This window comes from Brienomyrus brachyistius, chromosome 21, assembly GCF_023856365.1.
Source record: "Brienomyrus brachyistius isolate T26 chromosome 21, BBRACH_0.4, whole genome shotgun sequence".
NCBI lineage: Eukaryota > Metazoa > Chordata > Actinopteri > Osteoglossiformes > Mormyridae > Brienomyrus > Brienomyrus brachyistius.
The window spans coordinates 10,851,626-10,876,331 of record NC_064553.1 but is presented as its reverse complement, the minus strand read 5'-3'; the positions used below and the strand labels follow the sequence as shown (position 1 = coordinate 10,876,331).

General features: G+C 42.9%; 3 protein-coding genes and 4 non-coding genes across 11 annotated transcripts in view; 6 read left to right on the top strand and 1 right to left on the bottom strand.

Annotated features, from left to right (window-relative positions):
• Positions 1-2,668, top strand: part of atp11b (ATPase phospholipid transporting 11B (putative)) — a 31,347-nt gene extending 28,679 nt beyond the window's left edge. For all 4 annotated transcript variants that reach the window (XM_048988758.1, XM_048988763.1, XM_048988756.1 and 1 more), the window contains one exon: positions 1,212-2,668. Coding sequence is in view for 3 of the 4 variants with exons in the window: in XM_048988756.1 (XP_048844713.1) it covers positions 1,212-1,293 (82 nt within the window). In the remaining variant the exon portion in view is untranslated. The remainder of the gene's footprint in view (positions 1-1,211) is intronic.
• A 319-nt stretch (positions 2,669-2,987) lies between these two features.
• dcun1d1 (DCN1, defective in cullin neddylation 1, domain containing 1 (S. cerevisiae)) lies at positions 2,988-9,304 on the bottom strand. Its single transcript, XM_048988764.1, has 7 exons — positions 9,191-9,304; positions 7,888-8,101; positions 5,515-5,683; positions 5,179-5,309; positions 4,936-5,018; positions 4,441-4,537; positions 2,988-3,984 (listed from the first exon to the last, which is right to left on the bottom strand). The coding sequence occupies exons 1-7, from the start codon at positions 9,191-9,193 to the stop codon at positions 3,908-3,910; spliced, it is 774 nt and encodes a 257-aa protein (XP_048844721.1). The 5' UTR covers positions 9,194-9,304; the 3' UTR covers positions 2,988-3,907.
• A 9,059-nt stretch (positions 9,305-18,363) lies between these two features.
• LOC125716827 (eukaryotic initiation factor 4A-II-like) lies at positions 18,364-22,845 on the top strand. Of its 2 annotated transcripts, XM_048989591.1 has the most exons (11): positions 18,365-18,478; positions 19,221-19,278; positions 19,363-19,495; positions 19,787-19,926; positions 20,277-20,445; positions 20,624-20,733; positions 21,123-21,266; positions 21,583-21,720; positions 21,849-21,938; positions 22,024-22,103; positions 22,185-22,845. In XM_048989591.1, the coding sequence occupies exons 1-11, from the start codon at positions 18,450-18,452 to the stop codon at positions 22,327-22,329; spliced, it is 1,236 nt and encodes a 411-aa protein (XP_048845548.1). In that variant the 5' UTR covers positions 18,365-18,449; the 3' UTR covers positions 22,330-22,845. The 2 variants fall into 2 exon arrangements, with proteins under 2 accessions (XP_048845549.1, XP_048845548.1); XM_048989592.1 differs by lacking the exon at positions 22,185-22,845 and having other exon boundaries at positions 18,364-18,478; positions 22,000-22,103.
• Positions 19,547-19,615, top strand: LOC125717191 (small nucleolar RNA SNORD2). Its single transcript, XR_007384504.1, has one exon. It is a non-coding gene; the product is annotated as a small nucleolar RNA SNORD2 (small nucleolar RNA).
• LOC125717192 (small nucleolar RNA SNORD2) lies at positions 20,483-20,556 on the top strand. Its single transcript, XR_007384505.1, has one exon. It is a non-coding gene; the product is annotated as a small nucleolar RNA SNORD2 (small nucleolar RNA).
• Positions 20,878-21,055, top strand: LOC125717190 (small nucleolar RNA SNORA81). The gene has a single exon (XR_007384503.1). It is a non-coding gene; the product is annotated as a small nucleolar RNA SNORA81 (small nucleolar RNA).
• LOC125717189 (small nucleolar RNA SNORA81) lies at positions 21,334-21,516 on the top strand. The gene has a single exon (XR_007384502.1). It is a non-coding gene; the product is annotated as a small nucleolar RNA SNORA81 (small nucleolar RNA).
• Positions 22,846-24,706: the final 1,861 nt, after the last annotated feature.

The following is a 24,706-nucleotide window of genomic DNA, read 5'->3' as shown; positions in this document are numbered from 1 at the left end:
TCTGCAGCAGAAAAGTCTGTTTTTTTTTTTTTGTTTTTTTTGGGCCACACAAAATAGGAGGAAAAGATGTTTACAGATTGCCCAAGTATATCTCACTGCTGTGAGATATCTGGGAATGGTATTCCACAGTGATGTGGTGTTCATCCAAATGGTCTGTCTTTTTCCTAAATTGTCAAGCATATTAGTTGCAAGTGAGACACTTTGTCTAACTGACAAGAACAGCTGGAATTTTAGCGCTGACTTCTTTTGTTTGTGTGGTTGGATATGCGTTGTTCTTTTGGCAAGATCTTAAAACGGTTGTCTGTTGGATCATCTGAACATTTTATGAAAAAGCGCTTTAAAAGTCTTTTAAAATGTAATACTTCAGTTATATCTATAGTTATATAAAAATATCTATTTGAATATACTTGAAGTATAATTAGCCAAGTAGAATATTTTCATATATTTGTGTGTAATGAAATGTGTCAAAATGTAAACTGAGAATGGAAAGTTAAACAGGGATGTGAATCATGATGTGACATACACATACGCCCTCTAGTGGTACTGTAGACCAAGGCCTTTGCCTTTCCCACAGTGTAAAGATGTCTCATATTTCAAGGGCTACTATTAATGCTCTGTAGGAATGCTACATATTTTTTATGCCGGGTAGATTCGTTAAATCAAGAGAAGCCATATTTTTTTTCAATTTCTTGTCTGTACAGTTTGATATTTAAATAATTTTGGGTGATTGCATTTAAAGGCCGGTTATATATATACATATATATATACTACTAAATGTAATACTAAAGTTGTACGTGTGTGAACATTGCTGGGTGTATGCAAAAATGTGCAATAGCTTGAGAATGAGGAAACTGTAAGTTTTTGCTGCCTCCGCCACTTATGAGCGTCATGTGAGCCATCTGGTACTAACAGCTGCCTCACCTCATCCATTCCTGCATGGCTGCTCTCCTGCCTGTCTGTGTGCAACGACTGTGTTAAGTCATGTCCAGATGTTCAGGTGGTATAGTCTAGCAGGACTGCAGCAACTGCGCAGCTCCCAGCACTCCCAGATGGTAGGTAGATGCTGAAAGGTGTGGGGGGTGGGGTTAATGTGGTGGGTGGGGTTTGGGGCAGTGGGCGGGATTGGGCGGGGTCTGTCTAGCCCAGTCATGATCTCCCAGTCTTCCAGACAGCCAATCCCTATTCTTATCCATTGTTCTTGCTGCATGCAGATGGTGGAGAGACTCGGATCCCTTCTGTTCCAATGACCAGCGCATCCTGACGCACTCCCCAGTGGAGGCCACACGTTGCTAGGGTGCCGGAGAGGCGCTTGCAAACGCCCAGAAGCAGTCCCCCCCGACCCCCACCCCCCGCCCTGCTTTAGTGCCACCCCGGGGAGGAACACAGAGCCGGTTGGCCCGGGAGCCACCTAACTCATGTTTCCTCTGTAAATAAAGGTTTAGTTACACCAAAGATGGGCAGCAGAGTCCAGTGATGGATTTTGTCAGGCTTCACTTAGTACAGAATAATCTGCTTTGCTCTAGTAGATATCTGCTGCTTTACCTTAAGACTGTTTTGGAGGGCCCGTATTCCCGGAGGAAAACAGGTGTCCTTTTTAAGCCATATTCCCTTTGTTGGTTTGTTTTTTTTTTTTGGTGTACCTGATATTTAAGGAATTACATTGAATCGGTACTTATGTCTATTGAATGACTGGATACCTCTCCTCCCCTTTCCCAAAACCATTACACATAAATGTCTGGAATTGGTCTGCTTAGCTTAACAAAGAAGTTATTGAAGAATGTTGAAAATGGTTTCAAGATGACCGTTTTCACTCGTTTGAAGTCTCGTATACCATCATCTTAGCTTTTTTCTACATGCCGTCCATCACCTCCGCACCAGCATGTCATTGACGTTCACGTAGTCGTCCTCGTTGCTTTGTGCCGTCATTTATGTTGCTACTAATTACTTGTTTTATGACATGATGCGTGTTTCCAGCACCGGGCCAGTGAACGTGGTAGCCCACGCACATTATTAGGCCGGCAGCGATGACTTGCATTCCTATCATTAGGGTAGGGGTTAGGGGGTAAACGAGACAACCGTTTTAAACTTACCGCTGCGAGACGTGAAAGCTTTTCAAAGGATATTTGGGGGAGACTAGTATCACAGAAGCACATCCTGCGGAAGCTTGCCCTCCAAGTTGACTGCAAATGGGCTGGACTTGATCTCCTAACTCGTCAAGCGTGAAGATACCTTTATTCCACAACATAGACATGAAGATACATGATGATGCTGCTCCAGCTGTGATTTCTCTTCTTCCCCCTTTGTCGTCACATCGCCAGTTACGGGAATTTTAGAGGTCTTTAAGCCGTGCGATGGAGATAGCTACAGGTACAGACTGGGAACTGTGGAGCGTCATGGAGTCGCTTATGGTTTGCTTTTTTTCCTGGTTTTTGGTCCTCTGAATGTACTTTTGGTCTCCTGTGATATTTCAGATGTATTTTTACTGCCGCGCGGCAGCGTCCGTCCGTCCCAAATGGTGAGCTTTAGACCTTAATTGTTCTACGTAGTGGCAGAACTCGTGATGCATTAGCAATAACACCCCAAAAGGACCTCAGACGTCATTTCTGTTGCATCGACTTTATTTCTGTGTTGTTTTTCAAATAAAACTTATTTTTGTCTGTTTACTGTATTCCTTTTGTCAACAAAGGCATTTCTTGCTTATGTATGAGGACTGTGCTACTTACAGAATAAAAAGTTGAAGATGAGTCTACTTATGATGATTTAACTATAGTCCATTTCTGCTGCTGTTTGGCGTACCTCTCTGGTACAAGGGGGGAAAAAATCAGATTACTGTATTAACAACAGGGAAACATGCACCGGTTTCAATGACCAAACATTTATCTATGGTACTGATGCTCATGTTGATTGGGGCACAAATTGCTAAGTGAAGAAACGGACCACGTCCTTTGAATTAGCTAGTCGCCATTAGCACAAATGGAAACAAAGAATTGACTTAACCAAGTTTTATTCATTTTTCATAAAACTTGAAAAACATTTAAAAAGAACTTAGAGGCAGCATGTTTGCACCGTCTCCTGCGGACACGCTGGCTTTAGACTGCTCGATGCACTGCCTCCGTTCCATTGGCGCTGTTTCAGTTTTGTGCATTTAACAGCAGACACTGTATTAAAACAGTGTGCTGATGTCATCTGTAGTAGACTTAATATCCTAATAGATACAAATTCCTTTTTTTTTTGTACATACCAAGTTAAACTGAAACACGATATTACCTTTAGTTACAAAAGCGTTTACAAAAACTTAGGGTTCAGACGAGCACAAATTATGGTACAGCAACAAACACAGCCATAAAGTCACTTTTAGATATGTCAAAATAAAACTGAATGCCTCAGACTCACAATTCTTCATGTCAATCTGGAATGACAAGTTGCAAACGATATTACAAATCGATATTCTGTACTGGCCTGTCACCCGAAAGGTTTGTTAAAACACAAGAAAGGGAAAGCAAGAACGTACTCTGAGTATTAAAAAGAAACTACGTTGACATTCATTAACAGACCCCGCCCCACGCCCCCCCTCCCCCCCCCACTGCTGTTCATACGTGGGCATGACCGCAACACTGGGAAAGGGGTGTTCCACCACAGGGAGCGGACCCCAGACAACTGGAGACACCAGGAAAGAATGCCCTAAAGTCTAAACGTCCAGACTGCCCCTAGGTAACTGAAGAGACGTGTCCTCTGCGTCGTGTTCACAACCCATCTTGATCCGGGCAGTCGGTAAGATGGGATCGCTGGTGGTGCCTTCCGGTCCCCAGCCAATCACTCACCAGCTTCTCTGCGGCGGTTTCTTTTTTATTATTATTATTATTATTTGTACAAAGTATGTACAGTGTTCTTGAAGGATGTGGCAGCGCTACACCGTCGTGCTTTTTGTCCCGACCTGCGGCCGTGCAAACTCCACAAAATCGTCGATAAGGACAGGCCACGCTCCTGGAAGGGATGGGGAGAGTGCCGGTTACAGCCAGACTGGTGGTCTGTAGCCAGCTCCTGGAAGACTTTAAAATAATCCTGTTTAACTGTCTTCAGAATACACTAGAGCAATGTTTTTGAAACAAGTCCTTGGAGACACCCAGCCAGTGCATATTATTGATCTCTCCCAGCTCTCGGCCAATCAAGACTACTGAATACTTGGTAGAGGTGTGTCTTCACTGGCTGGGAGCTTGGAAGGAGCAAAAATGCAGACTCTCTGGGGGTCCCCAAAGACTGAGTTTGGAAATGCCACACTAGAGGACATTAACCAGCTACATGCCTGAGTGCTCAGTTTGGTACAATCCCATTCTGTTGTTATGTTCAGCATCACATTTTATGTTGTAACCTCATTCCAGTTATATGCAAATGGGGGGAAATGAAAACGGTAAATGAGAACAGCTGACAAAGAAAACACACCTTCCTCATCATAATTGGACATGTCATCAGTTATCATTGTGCTGAAATCTAACAGAAGGTTCCAGGTATCTTTCGGTATGGATCGTTTATGGTGTTCCTGGGTAGAAAGGGAACATGGAGCAAAATGTTTGTTTCCAGATGAGCCCAGCAATTCAAAACATCCGTAATCCGCAAGTCAAAAGCAAAAGAAAGGAAAATACTGTTGAACAACAAAACATCGTTTTACAACAATGCTTAGACGTCCTAGTACGTTTATATGTTTAAAGAATATTGTTAAAAACATAGTATTCACTGTGAAATCCTTGAGGAAAATAAATCACATATTTAAGTCTATTTTATTAATGACCATCAAAACCAAAATGATATTTTAACTAAACTGGATTACAAATTTAAAAAATCATTTAGCAATCAGGGAAATTCACAACATGGTTTATTCTTCGGTGCTTGACAACAATGCAGAAAATGCTTCAAACTATATAAAAAAAATTGACTTACCAATAAAAATGTGTTCCAAAGGTCTAGGAATTTGAACCTTCCAGCCAGTACTAAATTCCAATATGCAATTGCCATTTCTAAATCTGCAAAACATACGAGCATTAAGAAAGTGTCCCTACAAATATATACTATCCAACCACTTTCCGACCACTCATTAGTCATGGGAATAAAAATATATTTATCGGTTAAATCCACCTGGAGGTCCATGGCCTCAAGATGACAGAGCAGAAAACCTGTACATACCTAGACCTTTTTGTCCTGGATTCTTTGCAAAGTTAAATGTAAACTGGTAAAAATCTTTAAATTTCCCTTGGTCCTTCAGCTCTTGTTCCATTTTTGGCAACTGTGCTTTTAATTTCTCTATACTGTCACACCTGGGTAAAAATAATAAATAAATAAAATTAGCCAGTGCTTCATTATGTGTAATAAACTGAAAACGCCAACATACTTTTATAAAGGGAAGTAATATACCTTTGTGATGTCACAATGCAAAGCCCTGCACACACACTTGGCAACAATGTGTCAACAAAATTTGGCATTCAGTTTAACATGGCCGATCTCATTGCACTGTGTGCTCACCCCTGGCCAGCCATGCCGTCTATGAACTCCTGCTTAGAAAACTCGCACTGTGTAGCCGCCCGGAACTTCCAGGCGATAAGGAGCACGCTGATACTCGCCGGGTCTAGGCCCAGGTCGTCGCAGAACTGCTGGATCCCGTCAATCCCGATCTTATTGTCGTCGTGAGGGTCTGCCGGCAGAGAGACAGAAAAGTCGCCCGATCAGTTACCTTGCCATCACCCCGCGTGAGGGTCATACAATCCCTGGAACGACTGGGGGCCTTGCTCAAGGGCCCGAGAATGGCCCCACAATAAAATCACTCTGCCAGCTCAGGGATTTGGTCCAGCCACCTTCTGATCATAGGCACTACGTGCTAAGTCACACACTGCACCCCCATACACTAGACAGACAGCAGCCCTCTGAAAGCAGATGTGAAGCACTGTTTTGCACCATTCAGAACTCAATTTACAATGTCCCTGAAATTCCAATTTGATTCATGAATTTGAACTGAATTTGAATTGTTATTGAAAACAGGATGCAGAACTGCATCTTTGATTTAAATTTAAGGAAGTTAAATTAAAATGGAACTGAATTCAGATAAATTCATACACATGATGTAGATGAAACTTAACACAGCTTAATATTTCATATGAATTACATATAAACATTTTAATATAAATGGTATATGTTGTATTATTGTTATAAAAATATCGTGCTATTCAAAATGAAAGAATGCAACATTTGAAGTGTCACAAATGGAGAACATAACTTAAATGTCATTTTGTGTACCGTGATGGATCTTCTCACAGGAGATGTTGAGTATCTCCTACCAAAATTCAGTTCTGGCTATACTGACTGCAGTGCCCAACCAAAAAAACACCGCTAACCCTACATGAAAAGTCCAGCTAGTCTCTCACCAGTTCCCAAAGCTTGGCATGGTAACCTGACTTGACCATATTTTGCAGAGGATGCCAACCCTTTGGCTTTACTGTAAAGGAAATCAAACCAGCTTTCATGAGGCGGTACAACTTTCCTACAAGCACCTTGCTATACCAGCTTTCTTTGTACCTGTTGAGAGAATCTTCAGTGTAACAGGAAACTTTCCAGGCCAGAACATTTCAACCTAAATGACACAACCTTTAAGGATCTTTTGCAGGGTAAATGTAAAAATAATGAACAGTCATGTGTACTAACATGACCCATAATTGTGTTGGCCACTACATTTTGCATTTTGTTACAGTGCTAAGATTGAATTGAAAGATGAAACAAGTTTGTGAAATGAAATATTTTTGACAGCTGTGTGTGGTCATTTGTTTTCAATGTTAAAATATTTAAGTTAATCAGCAAGCAATAACAAAAGATGAAACATTTCACACTTGATTCAATTACTACAGGTATGTGAAACTACAACTGTACGAGTAACCCTGTCACCGCCCTATCCATCTGACACCCCGTCAAACACTCAACAGAAAATCTACTACAGAGTTTACACAAATCCTAACACACATAAGCAGTAAAATATGCATAAATGATATATATGTGCCTATGGAAATTGACTAAGTAGGCCAACAGAAATCAAATGTATATTGAAAGAATAGGCTTGAAGTTATATATAATTTTCTCACTCAGTCGTGTGAAAACAAGTGCGCTTCACCCACATGTACATGCACAAGGTTAGTATATACTCCCTACCACCAACAACGTAAATCTATTATATAATTAATGTTTTCCTAGATTAAATGACATTCCAGTGTTATTTGATCATATTAAATTTAAATGAATTAAATGGCGTGAAGCATTTGCTGACAATCTGCAAGGGACCATTTCCTTATTATGGTACAATGGGTAGCATGGCGGCCTCACGCCTCCAAGTTTGGGGGTTTCACATCCTGCCTTGGCTCTGTGTGTGGACACTACATGCCTGCCCCCCAACCCCCACACTAAGGCACAGGCGTCCTCCCACAGCCCGCAGACATGCCGATAGGATAATCCCTATCTGTAAATGGCCCACAGTAGATGAGTGGGTATGTGCCCTGCGAAGGACTGGCATCCCTTCTAGGGTACACTCCAGCACTGTGCCTTATGCTACCTGGGATAGGCTCCAGAATCCCCCCCCCCCAAACCTTGACTGGGATAAATGATTAAAAGATGCATGGATGCTTCCTCCTGAAATAAACCCAAATGCTTTCCTTCTGTGAAAAGGACACCTTTGCATTGTAAATTAATGATCACTAGGTTCAGTGGAGAATCATATCAAGTAAACATGACTTGACTTATGCAGCACTGGACCAATTCCAGCCATTTGTATGTTCATGTAGATACGTTCAGTAAGATTATGTCTGAATTAGGCTTGCTGAATGGCAGATTGTTTGGTCACCTGTGTCGCCTACTTACCTCTGTATCTGTTGTAGAGCTGTTCTAACTTTTTTCTATCCAAAACCCCCTTTAGACTTTGCAAGTACAGTTCTGGGTTTTGGAAAAAATTGTCTGTGGCAACATCTAATTTCCAGTCATTCTGCGACAGGCAACTCAAAGCTGTCTTTTCCGTGGACTGCGTGAAGATCATGAACTGGCGAACTTTATCCTTCTGTGAGGATTTCAGCTTGTTCTGCGGGAGACACACAAGTGGAAGAAATCAGTCCACACTGCACAAAATACACCTCCATCCAGTATATGCAGAATCATCCCCAAATCCCAAAATGTTGCCATTTAATCTGGTAGTGCAATATTGTTGAGTGAATTCAAAATTGCCTACATTAGTCCAAAGTCTACAGACAGTTGCTACACAAAGCTAGACAGACTGCAGAACAGGCAGAAGGCCGCTGTCAGGCATGATGGCAGACGCCGGCCAGTAACCAGGCCATTATACCTGTAGCCTGTACTACCAAGCGGGGTTACTGGCTTATCGGGGTAACCTGTCGGATTTAAGGTAGTCTGGCCAAAATGTAAGTGAACGAATATGAAGTCCATTTAAACTGTGTTACCTTAAGTCTGACAAATTACCCCGATAAGCCAGTAACCCCGCTCCATATTACAGGCCACAGGTTAGTTATAGGGCTCCTCTCCCAGCGCATCTGCTTGTCATCAGCTCTTTAAATCAATGTGAATCCCAGCAGTCGGCCGAGATCCCGGCTGACGTTTTACTGTCAGTAAAGGAGACTTGCTGGCCATTGCATTTTTATTATTAACTAGTCAATTATATTTTAAGAAAGAAAGAAAACACTGACAGCTGCAGTGTCTCTTTTTACGGATGTCAACGTCAAATAAAAGACCCACCGGCAAAGAATATCTGTATAACTAACGAACAGCCACGGCGCTGCGTTACAATGTAACCGTACGTGGTGCGTCCGCCCCAGAGCCACTTCCCGGCTAGACGCACGTAGGCCGCGTCAATCCGCGGTCTCGCAGTGCGCATGCCTGCCGCGGCCGGGTCCCCCTGAGCGGCGACGCTGCGTGCCCTCATAGCTACCGGCTCCTACCTTATTCCGACTTCAACTACCCGGCTAGCAGCGGTAGCTAACACGCTAGCTCAATGAATTCATACGAGGAAGCCAGCTGCAAGGAACTTCACCCTACCCCCCGCAAAACACGGCGTTCATGTTCAAAGTCTATATAACGGGCTTAAGACGCTAGGTGTGGTGCCTAAATGTAAACTTCCGAAACACAAAAAAATTAAACGTAAATGTTTTGTATTTACCATGTTTGTAATTATCAGCCTCCTTCTTCCCCTCTCTCTCGCTCGCTCTCCTCCGCCACCTCTTCCTACGCATGCGCAGTTGAAGCCGGCGCACTCCTAGAGGCTCTGACAGCTGATAACGTGCGACCTCCCCTAAGAGCCCCCCCGAGAATTCAAAGTCCCCCATACCCAGTGGTTGACCCCCCCTCCGCCCCCACTCCTATCCTTTTCAAATAATGAATCCCTCGAAATCACTGCTGCCAAACTCGATTATGTTCGGGGGTTGGGTTGGCTGTAACTGCAAGGCTAAGTGACATAATGAAAAAAATAGATTGCAATTTAGTACAAATTAAGTAAACGGTAAATTAAGCGCTGCAATTTAACATGCGCAAAATTGTTTCGCAGTAAAATGTAAAAGGTGTAAAACTGAGGAGAAAATGTACCCCAATTCATACTCCACCTTCCCTGTTGTTCTACTAGTCGGTCATCACATGGGTTCCTGCAGACAAATACTGAGCGTGCAGGTGAATAAACCAGTGGGATCATGTAAGGAGTGACACCCTCTTTACTAATTATAATCTTCCTTGCCATGCCCACTCAGATGCACATGAAAACGAGAGAACAGCCAAGAAGGCAGCTTAGCAGTCACAAACGAGGCACGTTCGCCGAGCCTGGAAGAGCTTGCTGCGCAGGGCCTGGCTGGAGATCCCATCTCACGGGTGCTTTAGCTAGTCAAGGGCCAATGTTGCAGAAAAGATGCAGGGTCGCACAGGGTAGAGGAACCTTTGCAAGGTGTACAAGCAGCGGGACGAGCGAGCGACAGAGCAGTAGCCCGTGGGAACGCTGAGGAGCACGAGTGCAACAAGCAGTGGAGCAGGGCTGTTACACTAAGCATGGGAGTTTAGTCAACACTGCAAAATACACCTCGTCCACGCTGAGCCGTTAGTACTGCATTCTGTTGAATGCTTTCCCCTCTTTTGTCCGCTACTGTTTATTGTTGTCGATTATTTATTGTTACTGTCTATTAAATGTCTAAATGCCTTTTCACCATCTCAAAATGTGTTTTATGCAACTGTGAACCTGCAGTCTCTGTCATTTTGCAAGTGCAATATCGCGTGCTGTGTGGATTCAACATGGCCACAACAGTCCAAAATCTATAGACAGTTCCGGTAGACTGACATGATAAACCACATTCTCCCCCATTCGATATCTTTTTGATAATTTACTACTGGGTGTCGCAGAAGCATTACACACAGGTGCACATACTCCCCAGCAGAGCCACACATGTCCTCCCTAGGGTCCCACCCCGCCCCCCCCCATGTGTGAAGGGCATGCACAAAAGGGGGGGTGATGGGTCATCGCTACACGGAAAGGAATAAGGTCAGTACGAGACCAGAGCCAAGGCAGGGCGATGTCATGTCATGTTGTCATGGAAACCTGGAAAGTCATGCCATTGAGACCGAGCCCACCGAATGCAAGCAATAACAGCATCAGCTTAAGTCATCTGTGACACCTACAAGCTAGCAAAATACCCCCCCCCCCACATACACACACACACACGTGCAAGATGATACAGTCGTTAACCCAAGCTGTCACACGTCACTGTCAGAGGTCACCAGCCAATTGCGGGGTTGCGAGGCTTGCTTCTGTTATTGTAGCATGTTCACATTGTGTGTGTGTGTGTGTGTGTGTGTCTATATATATATATATATATATATATATATATACATAAGTCTATATATATATATGCTCACACTATATGAGTAAAAGTATTGTGACACCTGGCCAAAACACCTAAAGGAACTTCTATGACATCCCATTCTAAATCCATAGGCATCAATATGGAGTTGGTCCCCCCTTTGCAGCTATAACAGCTGCGCCTCTTCTGTGAAGGCTTTCCATAAGATTTTGGAGTGTGTCTGTGGGAATTTTTGCCCATTCATCCAGTAGAGCATTTGTGAGGTCAGGCACTGATGTTGGATGCGAAGGCCTGGCTAACAATCTCTGTTTTTTGTTCATCCCAAAGGTGATCGATGGGGTTGAGGTCAGGGCTCTGTGTGGGCCAGTCAAGTTCTTCCACACCAAACTCACCCAGCCATGTCTTTATGGACCTTGCTTTGGGCACTGGAGCACAGTCATGCTGGAACACAGAAGAGCCTTCCTCCCCCAATCTGTTCCCACAAAGTTGGAAGCGTAGAATTGTTCAAAATGTCTTGGTTTTCTGAAGCATTAGAAGTTCCCTTCACTGGAACTAAGGGGCCCCACCCCTGAAAAACACCCCCATACCATCCCTCCCCCACCAAACGTCACAGTTAACACAGTGCAGTCAGGCAGGTAACGTTCTCCTGGCATCTGCCAAACCCAGACTCATCCATCAGACTTCCAGACAGAGAAGCGTGATTCATCACTCCACAGAACACGTTTCCACTGCTCCAGAGCCCAGTGGCGGTGTGCTTCACACCACTCCATCCGACGCTTGGCATTGCGCTGGGTGATGTGAGGCTTTTATGCGTGTGCTTAGCCATGGAAGCTCATACCTCGAAGCTTCCAGCACAGAGTTTGTCAGAGGAAATTTGCAACTTGCAGTTATTGAGTCTAAAGAGCGATGGGGGCTTCTATGCAGCATGAGCCTCAGCACTCAGCGATCCCGCTCTGTTATGTTACATGGTGAGTTTCTGTTGTTCCTAAATGCTTCCAATTTCCCATAATACCACTTACAATTGACCGTGGGATATCGAGTAGGGAAGAAATTTCACGAACTGACTTACTTCTAAGAGAATCTGGACTCTCTGAAAAGCAAATCATGCAAGTTCTCCACCTATTCACCCGAAATCCCCTGCCCAGACCTGCAGGGCGGCATCACCCCACCTGTGAGTGTAAACTGGCAGGACCTGAAAGTCACGGGAAAAATGAATCGTCTAAGAAGCTAAATGTAAGTGTGACAAAGGAGCAGCCCTGAGGACTTAAGGGTCAAATAGTGATGGAAGATCTCAATGTCAAACGATAAAGTGGCCAGCAGGAAGGCACTTAAAACCAGGCAATGACCAGGCAAGTAATCCTGCTCACTTTCAATTGAATTCATTTTTATATACATTTCACAACAGTCGCTCCCAAGGTGCTTTATATGGGTGTGTCGTGATACATTCCTGCATCATTTACCCCACATCAATAATTAACATTTTTTAAAAAAGGAAAGACAAAGAAATGAATGAAGGAAAGGAAGCCAGATGACAATGCAACCAAAATCTCCCAAGTGGGGGAGGAAACCCCCCCCCCCCCCCCCAGGCATGCTAACATTATAAACTCTCTTTCATGACCACGCGTGATGGTTCATTACATAACAAGTTGCTGCAAACCTCACATGAATCAGAATCAAACTAACTCCATGTGATTTGATCACTGACATCCACCACGTGAAATGAAATGACTTGGACACGGCGATGGGGAAGCTGATATCCACCCAGCAGATACGGGATGGTACAACCAATCATAAGAGCTACAGAACTGGCCATCTGGTAGCACAATGACTCAGAGCATAACGTCCGTACCATGGCTGTGCCCTGCCCAGAGGAAGGTGAGGGAGATGGGAGATCAAAGTCCGCAAATAAAGTAGGGCGGCAGATAAAAGTAACCCTGTAACTGCATAAACATGCAGAGGCTCGGAAATACAGTCAGGCACCTTTAAAGTATAGTAAAAGGGCATGAATTTCATGCTATGTTACACTGGTGGAACAGACACTTCATCTTCATAAGCTATGATGTAACCTCCTGCATTCATGTGACCTGACTGAGCTTTGCCTAGTAGCTACACCCTTAATGGGTGGGATTATCATGTCGTCAATCACAGAGTAGCACAACTTCTCATTGGTCCCCGGTGGGATATTCAAGGCAGCGACCAAAAGAGCACAGCTAAGCCTACTCAGTGCGCATGTGTGGCAATTGTGTTTCTCCCATCATGACTTAATGGTGCTTATATACTGTGAGGAGCTGCAAGGCTGGACTCTGACTCTAACAAAGGCCACCATAAACATTCTGGTGGGGTGGCTAAGAAACACTGCTGGTAAAAAATGAGACACACCTTTTTATTTTTCAATAATAATAATAATAATAATAATAATATGCTGCACCAGAAAAGAGCCGAGTATCGCTTATATCAACACGCAGAAGGCATGGAATTTGTCTTTCCTACTCTGAAATGAACGTATATTCTTTGGAACAGCCTGAACTGTAACAAGTTCTTCGTTTAGGCATTTTGAAAGAGAGCATCCACCATGAATAAAATCATTTGGGTGAAGCGTTCAACCATTAATGTGAGTAGCAAAGCCTTTCTCGCGGTGACTCGGGAGTCACCGATGAAACGTCACGTCATTTGTTTGCAAGGTGAGTCAGTGTCAGGATTCGGCGACAGACCAGCGACCCAATGTCCGTTAATTTTTACTGCTGTCACAGCAGCTGGACCTTGCCCTGGATGGTGGACATCTAGCTAACAGACCAAACTGTCTGGCGTAGAAGCGGACATCTGGCCACCCTAGATGTCAGCATCAGTGACAAGCCGTATGATTGTTAATGTTAACTGGCTCCTTGCTGAAAAAGTCAGTCATTTTAGAATATTTTTAGCTTTTATTTTCCTTGCTCACTCCCTCTCAGCATCCTTTTTGATTTCACTTCACAAATGCAGTCCAAATGAATTATTCAGCTAAATCATACACAGTGTTGTATTGATCTATAGGGTATGTGAGTATGATATCGATATGTGGGTTTCATAGTGCCGAGGGACCGTAACAGCGGGAGAAGAACAGGGACCCAGTGCCTCAGCAGGATTTGTAAGTAGAGACACTGAAATGTAAATCGCAGGGGAATGAGGAAAATGGATACAGTGTATAATGATTCAACAGCTTGATAACATAGCCTGTGATAAATGACCTTTGCATTTATTCAAAGACAAGTAACACTGTGGTGACGTCCAGTATATTCCAGTCAAAACGCCATACGGTGATTATCAATTATGATAAATGTAAAAACAAGTGGTGCATTAACACAATGTTACATTGTATTACCCAGAGCTTCTACTCAAAGCAGACTACATTTTACAGAAGTTGATCAGATCAACTGTCTTTGCAGGCGCACATCAGCAGGCAGGTTCCAGCCACACACATGCTATAGCGAATGTTAGTCCTTTAAATACATAACGCTGCATAATGATTCGCGGTTGACAGTCTTCTCACCCAAGTATCTGAAAAGATATAAGAAAAGCGATTAGTACATTCTTGTAGATGCTCACTGAATCGGGGATGATTGAGCTGCGTCTAACAAACCCCTCCCCCTCCGTAAACACAACATTCATTTTGATTCTTAAAATCCATTCATCATTCCTTAATTCCCATAGTGACAGGCCATTTGTTCCTCTCCTGTATCTTCTGCATTTTCGAGTTCTGAGGATTATAGAATGTACTTGTATTTGTTTAGTCTTCACCCGGCAAAGGGAGGAAATCCATAATTGTGCTTCATCATCCACACACCGGCTGATCTGCTCCAGTAACGTTGATCAAGTAGTTCGTTTTGAAGAGTGAACGTGCGGCTTAATTTGCAGCTAAGACAAATGCAAGGGTACGGGTGTGACCATTTTTCTGTACTTCCATGTGTTTAGTTTTCATTTCCAGACCACTTCTGCCTCTTCTCTGTTGTGGAGAATGTAAACTGAAGCCACCAATTGTCTTGAGGATGCGAAGGCCTTTCTCCACGGCAACTACAGGTCTAATTATAGCAGGGAATTTGGCAGGTGTTCAGATGCTGTTATTTGTACTCAGTGAGAGCAAAACAACTAAGAAATCCAAACTATAATTATTGGCGATGTTGCGCAAACCATTTTGGTGAACATTTAAAGAGAATGGGACAAAATGGAGCTGGTTTAATATAATGTTAATGTTCCTCTTACTATGTGCAGGTTTGATTTCTTTTAGGGTAACAGAGGTAGGATGTAGCTATAATTTACCCTTTATGCAGTCAAAATGCAAATGTAATTAATTGTATACCTCCTTCTTCCCCATTTCCTTTGTTACCGTGCGCTAGCTTTTTGGTTATTTTAGTAAAATGCATCGCAATGTGGATCCAGGATACTGGCTGACATGCTATCAACATTTCCCATATGCATAGCAATGAGGAGACTGTTAATTAACAGTGTAATGGCTTTGGAACGGAGACAGAAATTGCGATACAAATGTTTGTCAATAGGGGGCAGCATGGAGGTGCAGTGGTTAGCACTGCTGCCTCACACCTCTGGGACCTGGTTTCGAGTCCCCGCCTGGGTCACATGTGTGTGGAGTTTGCATGGTCTCCCCATGTCGTCGTGGGGTTTCCTCCGGGTACACCGGTTTCCCCCCACAGTCCAAAAACATGCTGAGGCTAATTGGTGTTGCTAAATTGCCCGTAGGTGTGCATGTGTGAGTGAATCGTGTGTGAGTGTGCCCTGCGATGGGCTGGCCCCCCATCCTGGGTTGTTCCCTGCCTCGTGCCCATTGCTAGGATAGGCTCCGGACCCCCCGCAACCCAGTAGGATAAGCGGTTTGGAAAATGGATGGATGGATGTTTGTCAATATTTCACATTATAACTATTCCATTGTCTTCCAGCGGCATGAATCACATGACTATTTTTGGTCCAATCAGTGAGTGATCATTCCTGCAGTAAAAGCTAGGCTAGTTTCATTTGCTAAAGATGGATACTAGCTTTCTTTACCGTTCCAGATTGCTGGTGATTAACACAATCCAGAGGTTTTACACTGTTTTTTTTTTTTTATTTGAACCAAACTGTGGATTTGGAGAATTGTTATGCCTCTTCTGTAAATCCATCCCACATACAATCAATCATTGTGAGAGTTTTCTACAGTTCAGCATCCTCCGGCTTGTGTGTCTCTCTTCTCCAGAACCAGGCCTAGACAGGTGTCATTTCTCTCTCTCTCCAGGGTCAAAGAGAGTAGGACGCCTATCCCAGGAAACACCAGAGGTGAAAATTTCACGTCCAGAAAGTAAAATTCCAGACTAGGATTTTGTTACATCCAGCAACCAACCAGTCGAGGACTCTTGACTGTGACTCTTTATACTCAACTGATTGGTTGAAACAAACCTTTGTTTGACATTGGGTCTTGTTTCCTCCCTCAAGTCCAAAGACATCCAATGGTATTTAAGTATGTATGTTTGTCTGCCCTGCCATGACAGTTTTGTACCCTGTGCTGACTGGGATAGACTCCAGCCCCCCCCCCTTATGTTTAGGGGGGGGGGGGGGTGGATCAATGTATATAGTGTGTCTGTAATAACATTTTGATTTGAGGATAACAGAGCCCTTTAAATTTAAGTTTGTAATTTTAAAGCATAATGTAATCATTACCAAAACTGACAGTAGTTTTTCATAAAGGTGGTGATGATGTTCATCCCTCAGACAACAAAAGTCCAACTATATAATAATTTAAATTTTATTTGCTATGTGTACAAATTCATTGGAATGTGTATTTTTTTGTTTTGCATATCCAATATTGCTCTCTTTCTCTTTTTTTTTTAAGACAACACACATTTAGAGGTGAGAGTGAACAGGGTCCATCCACAAGGCTGGCTGCCCATTTGGGGTCCCTGGAGCAATTTTCAGAGAATTAAACCTTGATGAAGAGCCAGAAAGAAATGTAGCTACTATTCCATACACGGGTTTGCAACCGACGGCCTTCTGATCACAGGCACTAAGGCCTGACCCACTAAGTCACACACACCTGACATGTTTCAGTGATCTGTGTGCACACAAACCAACATCATTCTCACTAGGCAGCAGGGTGTCCCAATATACTTAGTACTCTCAGTACTGAATCACTATCCCCTCCTGTATTCTATAAACCTCGATGCTGACTTTTTAACCTGCAATGGATTACCTACAAGATACACATTTTGATCACCATTTGAAACAGGATCCAAACGGGTTCCCATTGTAATAATGTTAATGCTGCACTGCAACCAATAACGCAAATTCCAATTTCTCGGTTCAGCCCGCTCGACAAGTAACGCCTATTCTCCAGTAGGGGGAGACAAAGCATAGAGTGACAAACGTATTGTCCATCCAACCATTCATCTTCAAACTGTTTCTTCAATATAGGGCAGAGCAATTCAAACCATGGTCCACAATGTCTGAGCCCTTCTGTTATTTGTGAGCAGGGTATGAAGCCTCTGGCCAATCAGAATCAGAAATTATTAAACCAACTGCCTGGAAGAACTGGCTTGGATTTGGAATCGAGGGGCCAGATTTGAAGAGCCCTGGTACATGGGGACACCTTGATTCGGATGTCAGAGGGACACACACATATTATCAGCAAATCAGAGAAAACACACACTCACACAATAACATACACACCCCCACAAAAAAGAGAGTGGGAGGCGAAGCCAACTGTGAGGCAGCAGAGCCACCATACTACACAAAGTTAAAGCCATTTTCTATAACCATTTAAACGATACGGTCACAGCATGGCCGGAGGTGTGTTCCAGGAAGCACAAAAGGACGACAGATGTGAAGACAGTTTATCATTGGGGACACGTTCAGACTACGGGCGAATTGGAGATGTTGCTTCATTGAAAGCTATATTCTGGAAACTGGATTACCGGGAACAAATGTTTGTAAACAGGGGAGAAGATGTGACAGTGTTACAGGTGGAACTCAAACTCACAACTGTTATCCGCGACTACCCCCTAATGACCAATGAACAATTAAAAATATACAGCATAATATTTGCTCGATCAAATTACTATATAAACAAGAAATAAACAAGAAACTAGTTTAAAATACAAATATTCTGGATAAATGACTGATGTTTCCATTTTTCCTCATTAAACAAGTGGGAGAAAAATTTTTCCTGACCGGTTAACAAACCACGTGGTTTATCTTTAGTCGTAAGGTCCCGCACTGCCATCCATGCTGCTTCCGGTGTCGAATCGCGCTGGGATTTTTACGGAGACCCCGTAGGAGCCGAAGCACGTATTTTTTTACTGCAATATTACTCCGCACGGACATATAGTTCTAAATATTTTGTTTCGTGATTTTAAAGATCAAGCCCCCTTAACACTGGCTGACATAAAAATTAAAACATTTAAAACGTCATCAATGTACAAATATTGTAACGATGTAGAAAAATGTGTTCGTTTATTGGCCGCCTTTTTCCACATACCGGAAGTTTGGGTCCAGGCTGGATAAAACGATGTGCGCTCTTAACACGCATCCTTTTCAGTTGAGCACTGAAGCTTCGTCCGGATCATGTCAAGCGGTTCTGCGGATTATAACAGGTACGCGTTAAAAAGTGTTCCGCAGTTCAATAATAATAATATTAATAATATGTTGTATTTTCGGTGATGGAATTATTATTATGATTGAAAAAGTTGCGTTTATCGGTTTTTAATTCGCTTTTAAAAATTCTTAAACTAGCCAGGCAACTAATTCTTCGTAATGGTAGATGATCTTTTCGTTAATAATTGTATTAATTCTTAGCCATTTTACATTTTAAGTTAATATTTGAGGTGTATGAAGTATTTATCCATGAATATGTGAGGAACTAATTTGCGTTTCTGTCGATTTGAGCCCGGGCCGGGTGGTTGCTCGTCAGGCCTGTTGTTCGATTTGTCCCATATGCGGTGACCAAAGGCCGCACTGTGACCCCAAGTCGGTCCACTGGAGAATAAGAAAATAATATTTTTTTAATCGGTTTGTGTTCTTATTGTTACGTCACTATTAGTACGCTGGTTAACTCCACAGCATGCGCATGTGAAATAATTTTCGGTAACTAGAACTCTATGATTTTTAATTTCTGTCCATAACCAGGGCGTCGGCCTGTATTTGGCGAGGTGGAGATCAGATGCATTAACCTGTAATGGCTGAGAAACTCTTTCTCGGAGGGTGTTGTCCTGTAGTTGACTGTCCCTTACTTGTGGTCCCGAAAACATGCGGTATAGCTGCACGCCGGTCCACGTGGGGTACGGTGCGGTGCCACGCATCTCGTACCGAGTTTTCATAAGGTTCATCTTTTATTAGCTCAAGAGATCCAGACCATGGGGGCCCTGAAGGAATGGAACCTGATGGTGTCATCGAGGTGAGTGCTGTGATATGTGTCCCAGCACCATCTGCTTAGTACTAAAGGCATCAACATCGTTTTCCTTAATCTCGCCACTCGCAGAGCAATTGGACTGAGAATGTCGACAATTTCGATGACATGAACCTGAAGGAGCAACTCCTGAGGGGTATATATGCGTATGGTTTTGAGAAACCTTCGGCAATTCAGCAGAGAGCAATCATTCCATGCATTAAAGGTATGTTCGTCGTCTTTGGCTCTTTCATCTGTTTGAGAGCTGTCAACAGTTGAGTGAGATGATGCTGTTTCATCTTTCGGGACTGACCTGGAATGGAGACATCTTTCACACTGATCACTCAGATTTTCTAGCTGAAAATTTCTGTGCAAATTGTTTAAATCAACAATTCACTTTGTCAGTATGCTGCAAACTAAGAGTTTGTTCCAGAACAAACCAGTTTCGTATGTCAGATTCTGGATGCCGCCCGCTTACTTTTGACTTTTGTCACCCATTTCTTTGTCTGCATCGCAGGCTATGATGTCATTGCTCAGGCTCAGTCAGGAACTGGCAAGACGGCCACATTTGCCATTTCAATCCTGCAGCAGCTGGAGATAGACCAGCGTGAGACGCAGGCTCTGGTTTTGGCTCCCACCAGGGAGCTGGCCCAACAGGTATGCTGCACCTGAGGTCATGACACAAACTCTGACATGTTTCAGACCAAGGCGGCATATTTGGATGGGGTTCCACAAAGGTACTGTTATCTTGCCTTCAACTATACTATGTGTCGCGATTGAACTAACATTACGTCTGGAGCCCTCTTTCTTCCTCTTCCCTCTGTGCTCTGTATGTGTTTTCAATTCAGATATGAAATGTCTTCCCAAAAGAGAAGGCTTTTGCAAACCTTGATTGCCTTGGTCTGAAAGTTGATGTGGATGCTTCTTTGTTACTGCTGTTTTAACATCTTGCCCCCCCCCCAGAATTTATTTTGTAGTTTAACACTGTCCATTGGTTTGTCCTCCAGATTCAAAAGGTAATCCTGGCTCTTGGAGACTATATGGGTGCTGCCTGTCATGCTTGCATCGGAGGTACAAATGTTCGAAATGAGATGCAGAAACTCCAGGCAGAGGCGCCACATATAGTGGTCGGCACCCCAGGGCGGGTGTTCGACATGCTGAACAGGCGATATCTATGTGAGTGTCCGTAAAATTGCTCTAGTGTGTGTTGTGACAGTGAAATGATGCCTTATCATCTTTCGGGACTGACCAGTAATGGAGAAGAGTATTGTATCGACCTGATCACGTGTGAGAACCGCATTTGTTTGTCAGGCCTTGGGGACTTTTTGCAGAAATGTTGTCTCCTTTCACGCAGCCCCTAAGTGGATCAAGATGTTTGTCCTGGATGAGGCAGATGAAATGCTGAGTCGAGGTTTCAAGGATCAAATATATGAAATTTTCCAGAAATTGAGCACAAACATTCAGGTCAGTTACATGATTCTTCACTCCTCACACAGATACAAGCATATAGAAAACAAGATCAGCTTTAGGACCAGTGTGGTTTCCTTTATTCTTTACAAGTGGTACTTGATGCTAGACAGAGGTATTAGACAGGCTGTTGCAATAGCATCTTCCATATTAAAGAACTCTGCTAAAATTGGCAAAGTTAGGTCATCTTGGCTTTGGCAATAATGCTAGCAGGGTATGAAATGGAAGTAGAAAATTCGCACTGTGCTGCACACGAGATGGTGTTGGACCTCTTTCTTAATGTCCGGTTGCTTCTGTCTCAAGGCCCAGTGTCACATGTCACTGCAATTTGGGTGACGTGTCCAACGTTGGAAGTTCTTGCAATCATAACGTTTCTTCTCTGTCAGGTTGTGCTTCTCTCGGCCACAATGCCAGCTGATGTGTTGGAGGTGACCAAAAAATTCATGCGCGAGCCAATTCGTATCCTTGTGAAAAAGGAAGAACTCACTTTGGAGGGTATCAAGCAGTTCTACATCAATGTAGAACGGGAGGTGGGTTTCCCTCATGCCTGGCAAGTCAAAAAAAAAAAAAAGGCAGTTCTGTACATCTGGATCTTTTCCCTTCTTGTTAAAAGCTCTCTGCTTAAATTGTGCGATCGAAGTCATGACTTGGTTCTCACAATAATGAAAGTAAGAGTATACTCTAAGAAGGAGAGTGACTGCACAATATCGGAAACGAGACAAGGACGGACCTCTTTCTTAATGTCCATTGTCCTTTGTCTCAAGATCTTGTGCAACATCTGTTAATTGAAGGTAAACCTTTTTACCGACCTTAGTTTTTCCATTCAGACTGCTCTTTATTTTCCAGGAATGGAAATTGGACACACTTTGTGACTTGTATGAGACACTGACAATAACCCAAGCTGTCATTTTCTTGAACACCAGAAGAAAAGTCGACTGGCTGACTGAGAAGATGCATGCTCGGGATTTTACGGTCTCTGCCCTGGTAAGATGGGCCTAGTTCTTTTATTTGCTAAATTTTAGTCCGTGCACCTGCTGTTTCGAAATTGGGGGAACTTTGTGTTGGCCGTTTTGATTTTGCAAGATTTCTTATGACAACTTCTTGCCTTGCAGCATGGGGACATGGACCAAAAAGAGCGGGATGTGATCATGAGGGAGTTTAGATCAGGATCTAGCAGAGTACTGATCACTACAGATTTGTTGGTGAGTGACTAGATCACTAAGACTAATCGTTAATGGATTTGATGGTATCACACTCATTTAGTCTTGACACCCCCCTCCCCCCTAGGCTCGTGGCATTGATGTGCAGCAGGTGTCTCTGGTCATAAACTATGATCTTCCCACAAATAGGGAAAACTATATCCACAGGTAGGTTCTTTCCCTTAAGTTTGCCCTTATCTACATTGATAAACCCTTGTTCTTAATTTCTATTTTGCCCTCTCTAAACAGGATTGGTCGAGGTGGTCGTTTTGGCAGGAAGGGAGTTGCTATAAACTTCGTCACAGAGGAGGACAAGAGGATTCTTCGAGATATCGAGACCTTTTACAATACGACTGTTGAGGAAATGCCCATGAATGTAGCTGATCTGATTTGAATCCTAGGATACTTTGTGCAGTGCTCGCTGTTGCTGAATAAACGCGTGCATTTTGCTTTTATTGGGAGAATTCTGAATCTTGTCTTGATGCTAAAAGCAGATCAGACTACAGGTACTAGTGGGGTGACGTGTGTGAGGACAGTTGCAGATTCGTGTCAGTTTTGACTTGGGATACAAAGACATGAATTCCTTAAACTTTATCAGACATTTTCTTCCTAGTTCAATAAAAATGAGTGTAGATATTCTCTACCATTTAATAATTTACTTATGGACTAAAAGATATAAGTGCTGTATTAAGTCTGCCAATTATGTTAAACTAACATACTTACAGTTATTCTTGGGTCAGATGCAATTGCCTTCCAAATTAAAGCACTTTCTAGTTAATTTTGTGGAATGTATTATTTATTTAATCGTGTTTTTATAAAAAGACTTTGGTGTGGGCCATGCAAAAAAGCATTTAGCGCACAAATTGATTTAATTGTATTTGACCCGCTTCAAAATAAAGATTATATGCTACCCTGTGTTTCTTTCCTGACTCTAAATGTGCTTTTGTCCCATAAGACAATTAGCTTGTAGATAAGCCGAAGTTACGGTACTTCTATCTTGCAGTCTCTTGTTCAGTAATAGATATTCATGTAAGTGCTGCTTTGGTGTAATGTTCCTGTGCTCTGTGAACCTTTTCCTACTGATTTCATAGCATCTTGATTGTTGTGTCAATATTCTGGAAATCTAGTGTCAGTTGAGTTAACCTTGATTACTATTTCCTTAGCTTCAGTCCACGCACAATGCCAAACTGTGTTGGTTTCAGCTATTCATGTTGGGCGAAATGCACGATTAAAGCATATGCATTACGGTCTGGTTGGGATTTAAGCAGAGGGATGGTTCTGTGTAGTTGAGTGATATGCCTTAGACTTTTGCTAGCTTACGCCTCACCTCCGAAAAGCGCTTTTGTAAAGACTTCAGTCACTCCTCATGTATTGCCCAGTATTCATGGGATTCCACTGGTCTTGCAGCATACCCATGTAATTACTGAGCTGGGAAGAATCTGATGTGAATATTTGTAGAATACATTGTTCCAATTCTGGGAGGCCTAAGCCATGTAGTTACTGTAAACAATTCAGTTCAAAATGCTCTGTTTTCCATGCCCTTTATGTCTCACCATGAGTCCTCTGTGCCAAATGTGACTCATAACAAGATGGCCTAAAAATGCTCATCTATTTTTGAACTTCATGGTCAATGACATCAATGCTACAATGTACAGAGCATGTTCTACAGCAGCTACTATGTTCTGATATGCTTTGCTCTGTCAACGCAAGAAGATGAATGGGATGCAGATGGTATGATGTTCTACTGAAGAGAATGTATTTTTGGAGAGTTCCCATAACTGACTTCATGGTCACAAAGACATACCCCAGACTTGGAAGCTAGAATAACCGACATTTTTGCCTTTTTTGGCAAATCAATCTCAAAGTAAGAAATCTGTGCTAATTGACTTAATCCTGTTAACCATAAAAGACAGGACTACTTGGGCAGAATGACAGCCAAAGCATTGCCTGCTGAGTTGCAGTCATGTGCGGAGTGCTGTAGTCTCATAAGCCAAATAACGTGGCCTTTATTTCAACAGATGGTGAGTGAGGTGCACGCTACATGGAACTATTCCAGTCTCGAGAAACGACCCGAATACTGATGGTCTTATTCTTTGAAGATTATCTTAGAAAACATGGCATCATGATCACATGCATCATAATGGGCATTCTCCCTAATTTTTAAGACCAGGTAAAAGTTTATACCTTTGCTTGTCACTGGGGCTGTGCCCTCCGTGGTCTGCCTGTACCCTTCGCTGTAGCTAATTGTACCTTATAAGGTACATAAATTGACTCTGAGAAACATTTCTGTACCATTGGTGGTACATCAATGCTGTTTGTACCATTGGGATTTTTCTCCATTTACTGTACCTTAAAAGGTACAATTGCAAGGGTACAATCTTTTACCCTTTTTCTGAGAGTGTACAGGGGTGATCTTTCTATCATAGAGATAATAGCTCTCATAGTCTCCGAAACAAAGGAACAGAGTTTTATATGCACTGCTGTACCGTGGTAAGGAGGTAACAGAAGCATAATGAAACACTTTATAATCCATCTTGATGCAACATTTAATTGCTAGATCCTGTCCTATTTACGAAGCCTTAAGTAGGAGCTGGTGCTGCAGCCATTCATCACGATCAGCTAAAGTAGTGAAGCGATTTGTCAAATGTGAGCACAGATACTCGGGGCTCCATGCCAGACACTGACACTGCAGAATTTCATCAGGAGATAGGGAGACGCTGCAAGTCTCCAGACGTTACCTAGAAACAGATGCTTCTTGTTATGGTCTGGAC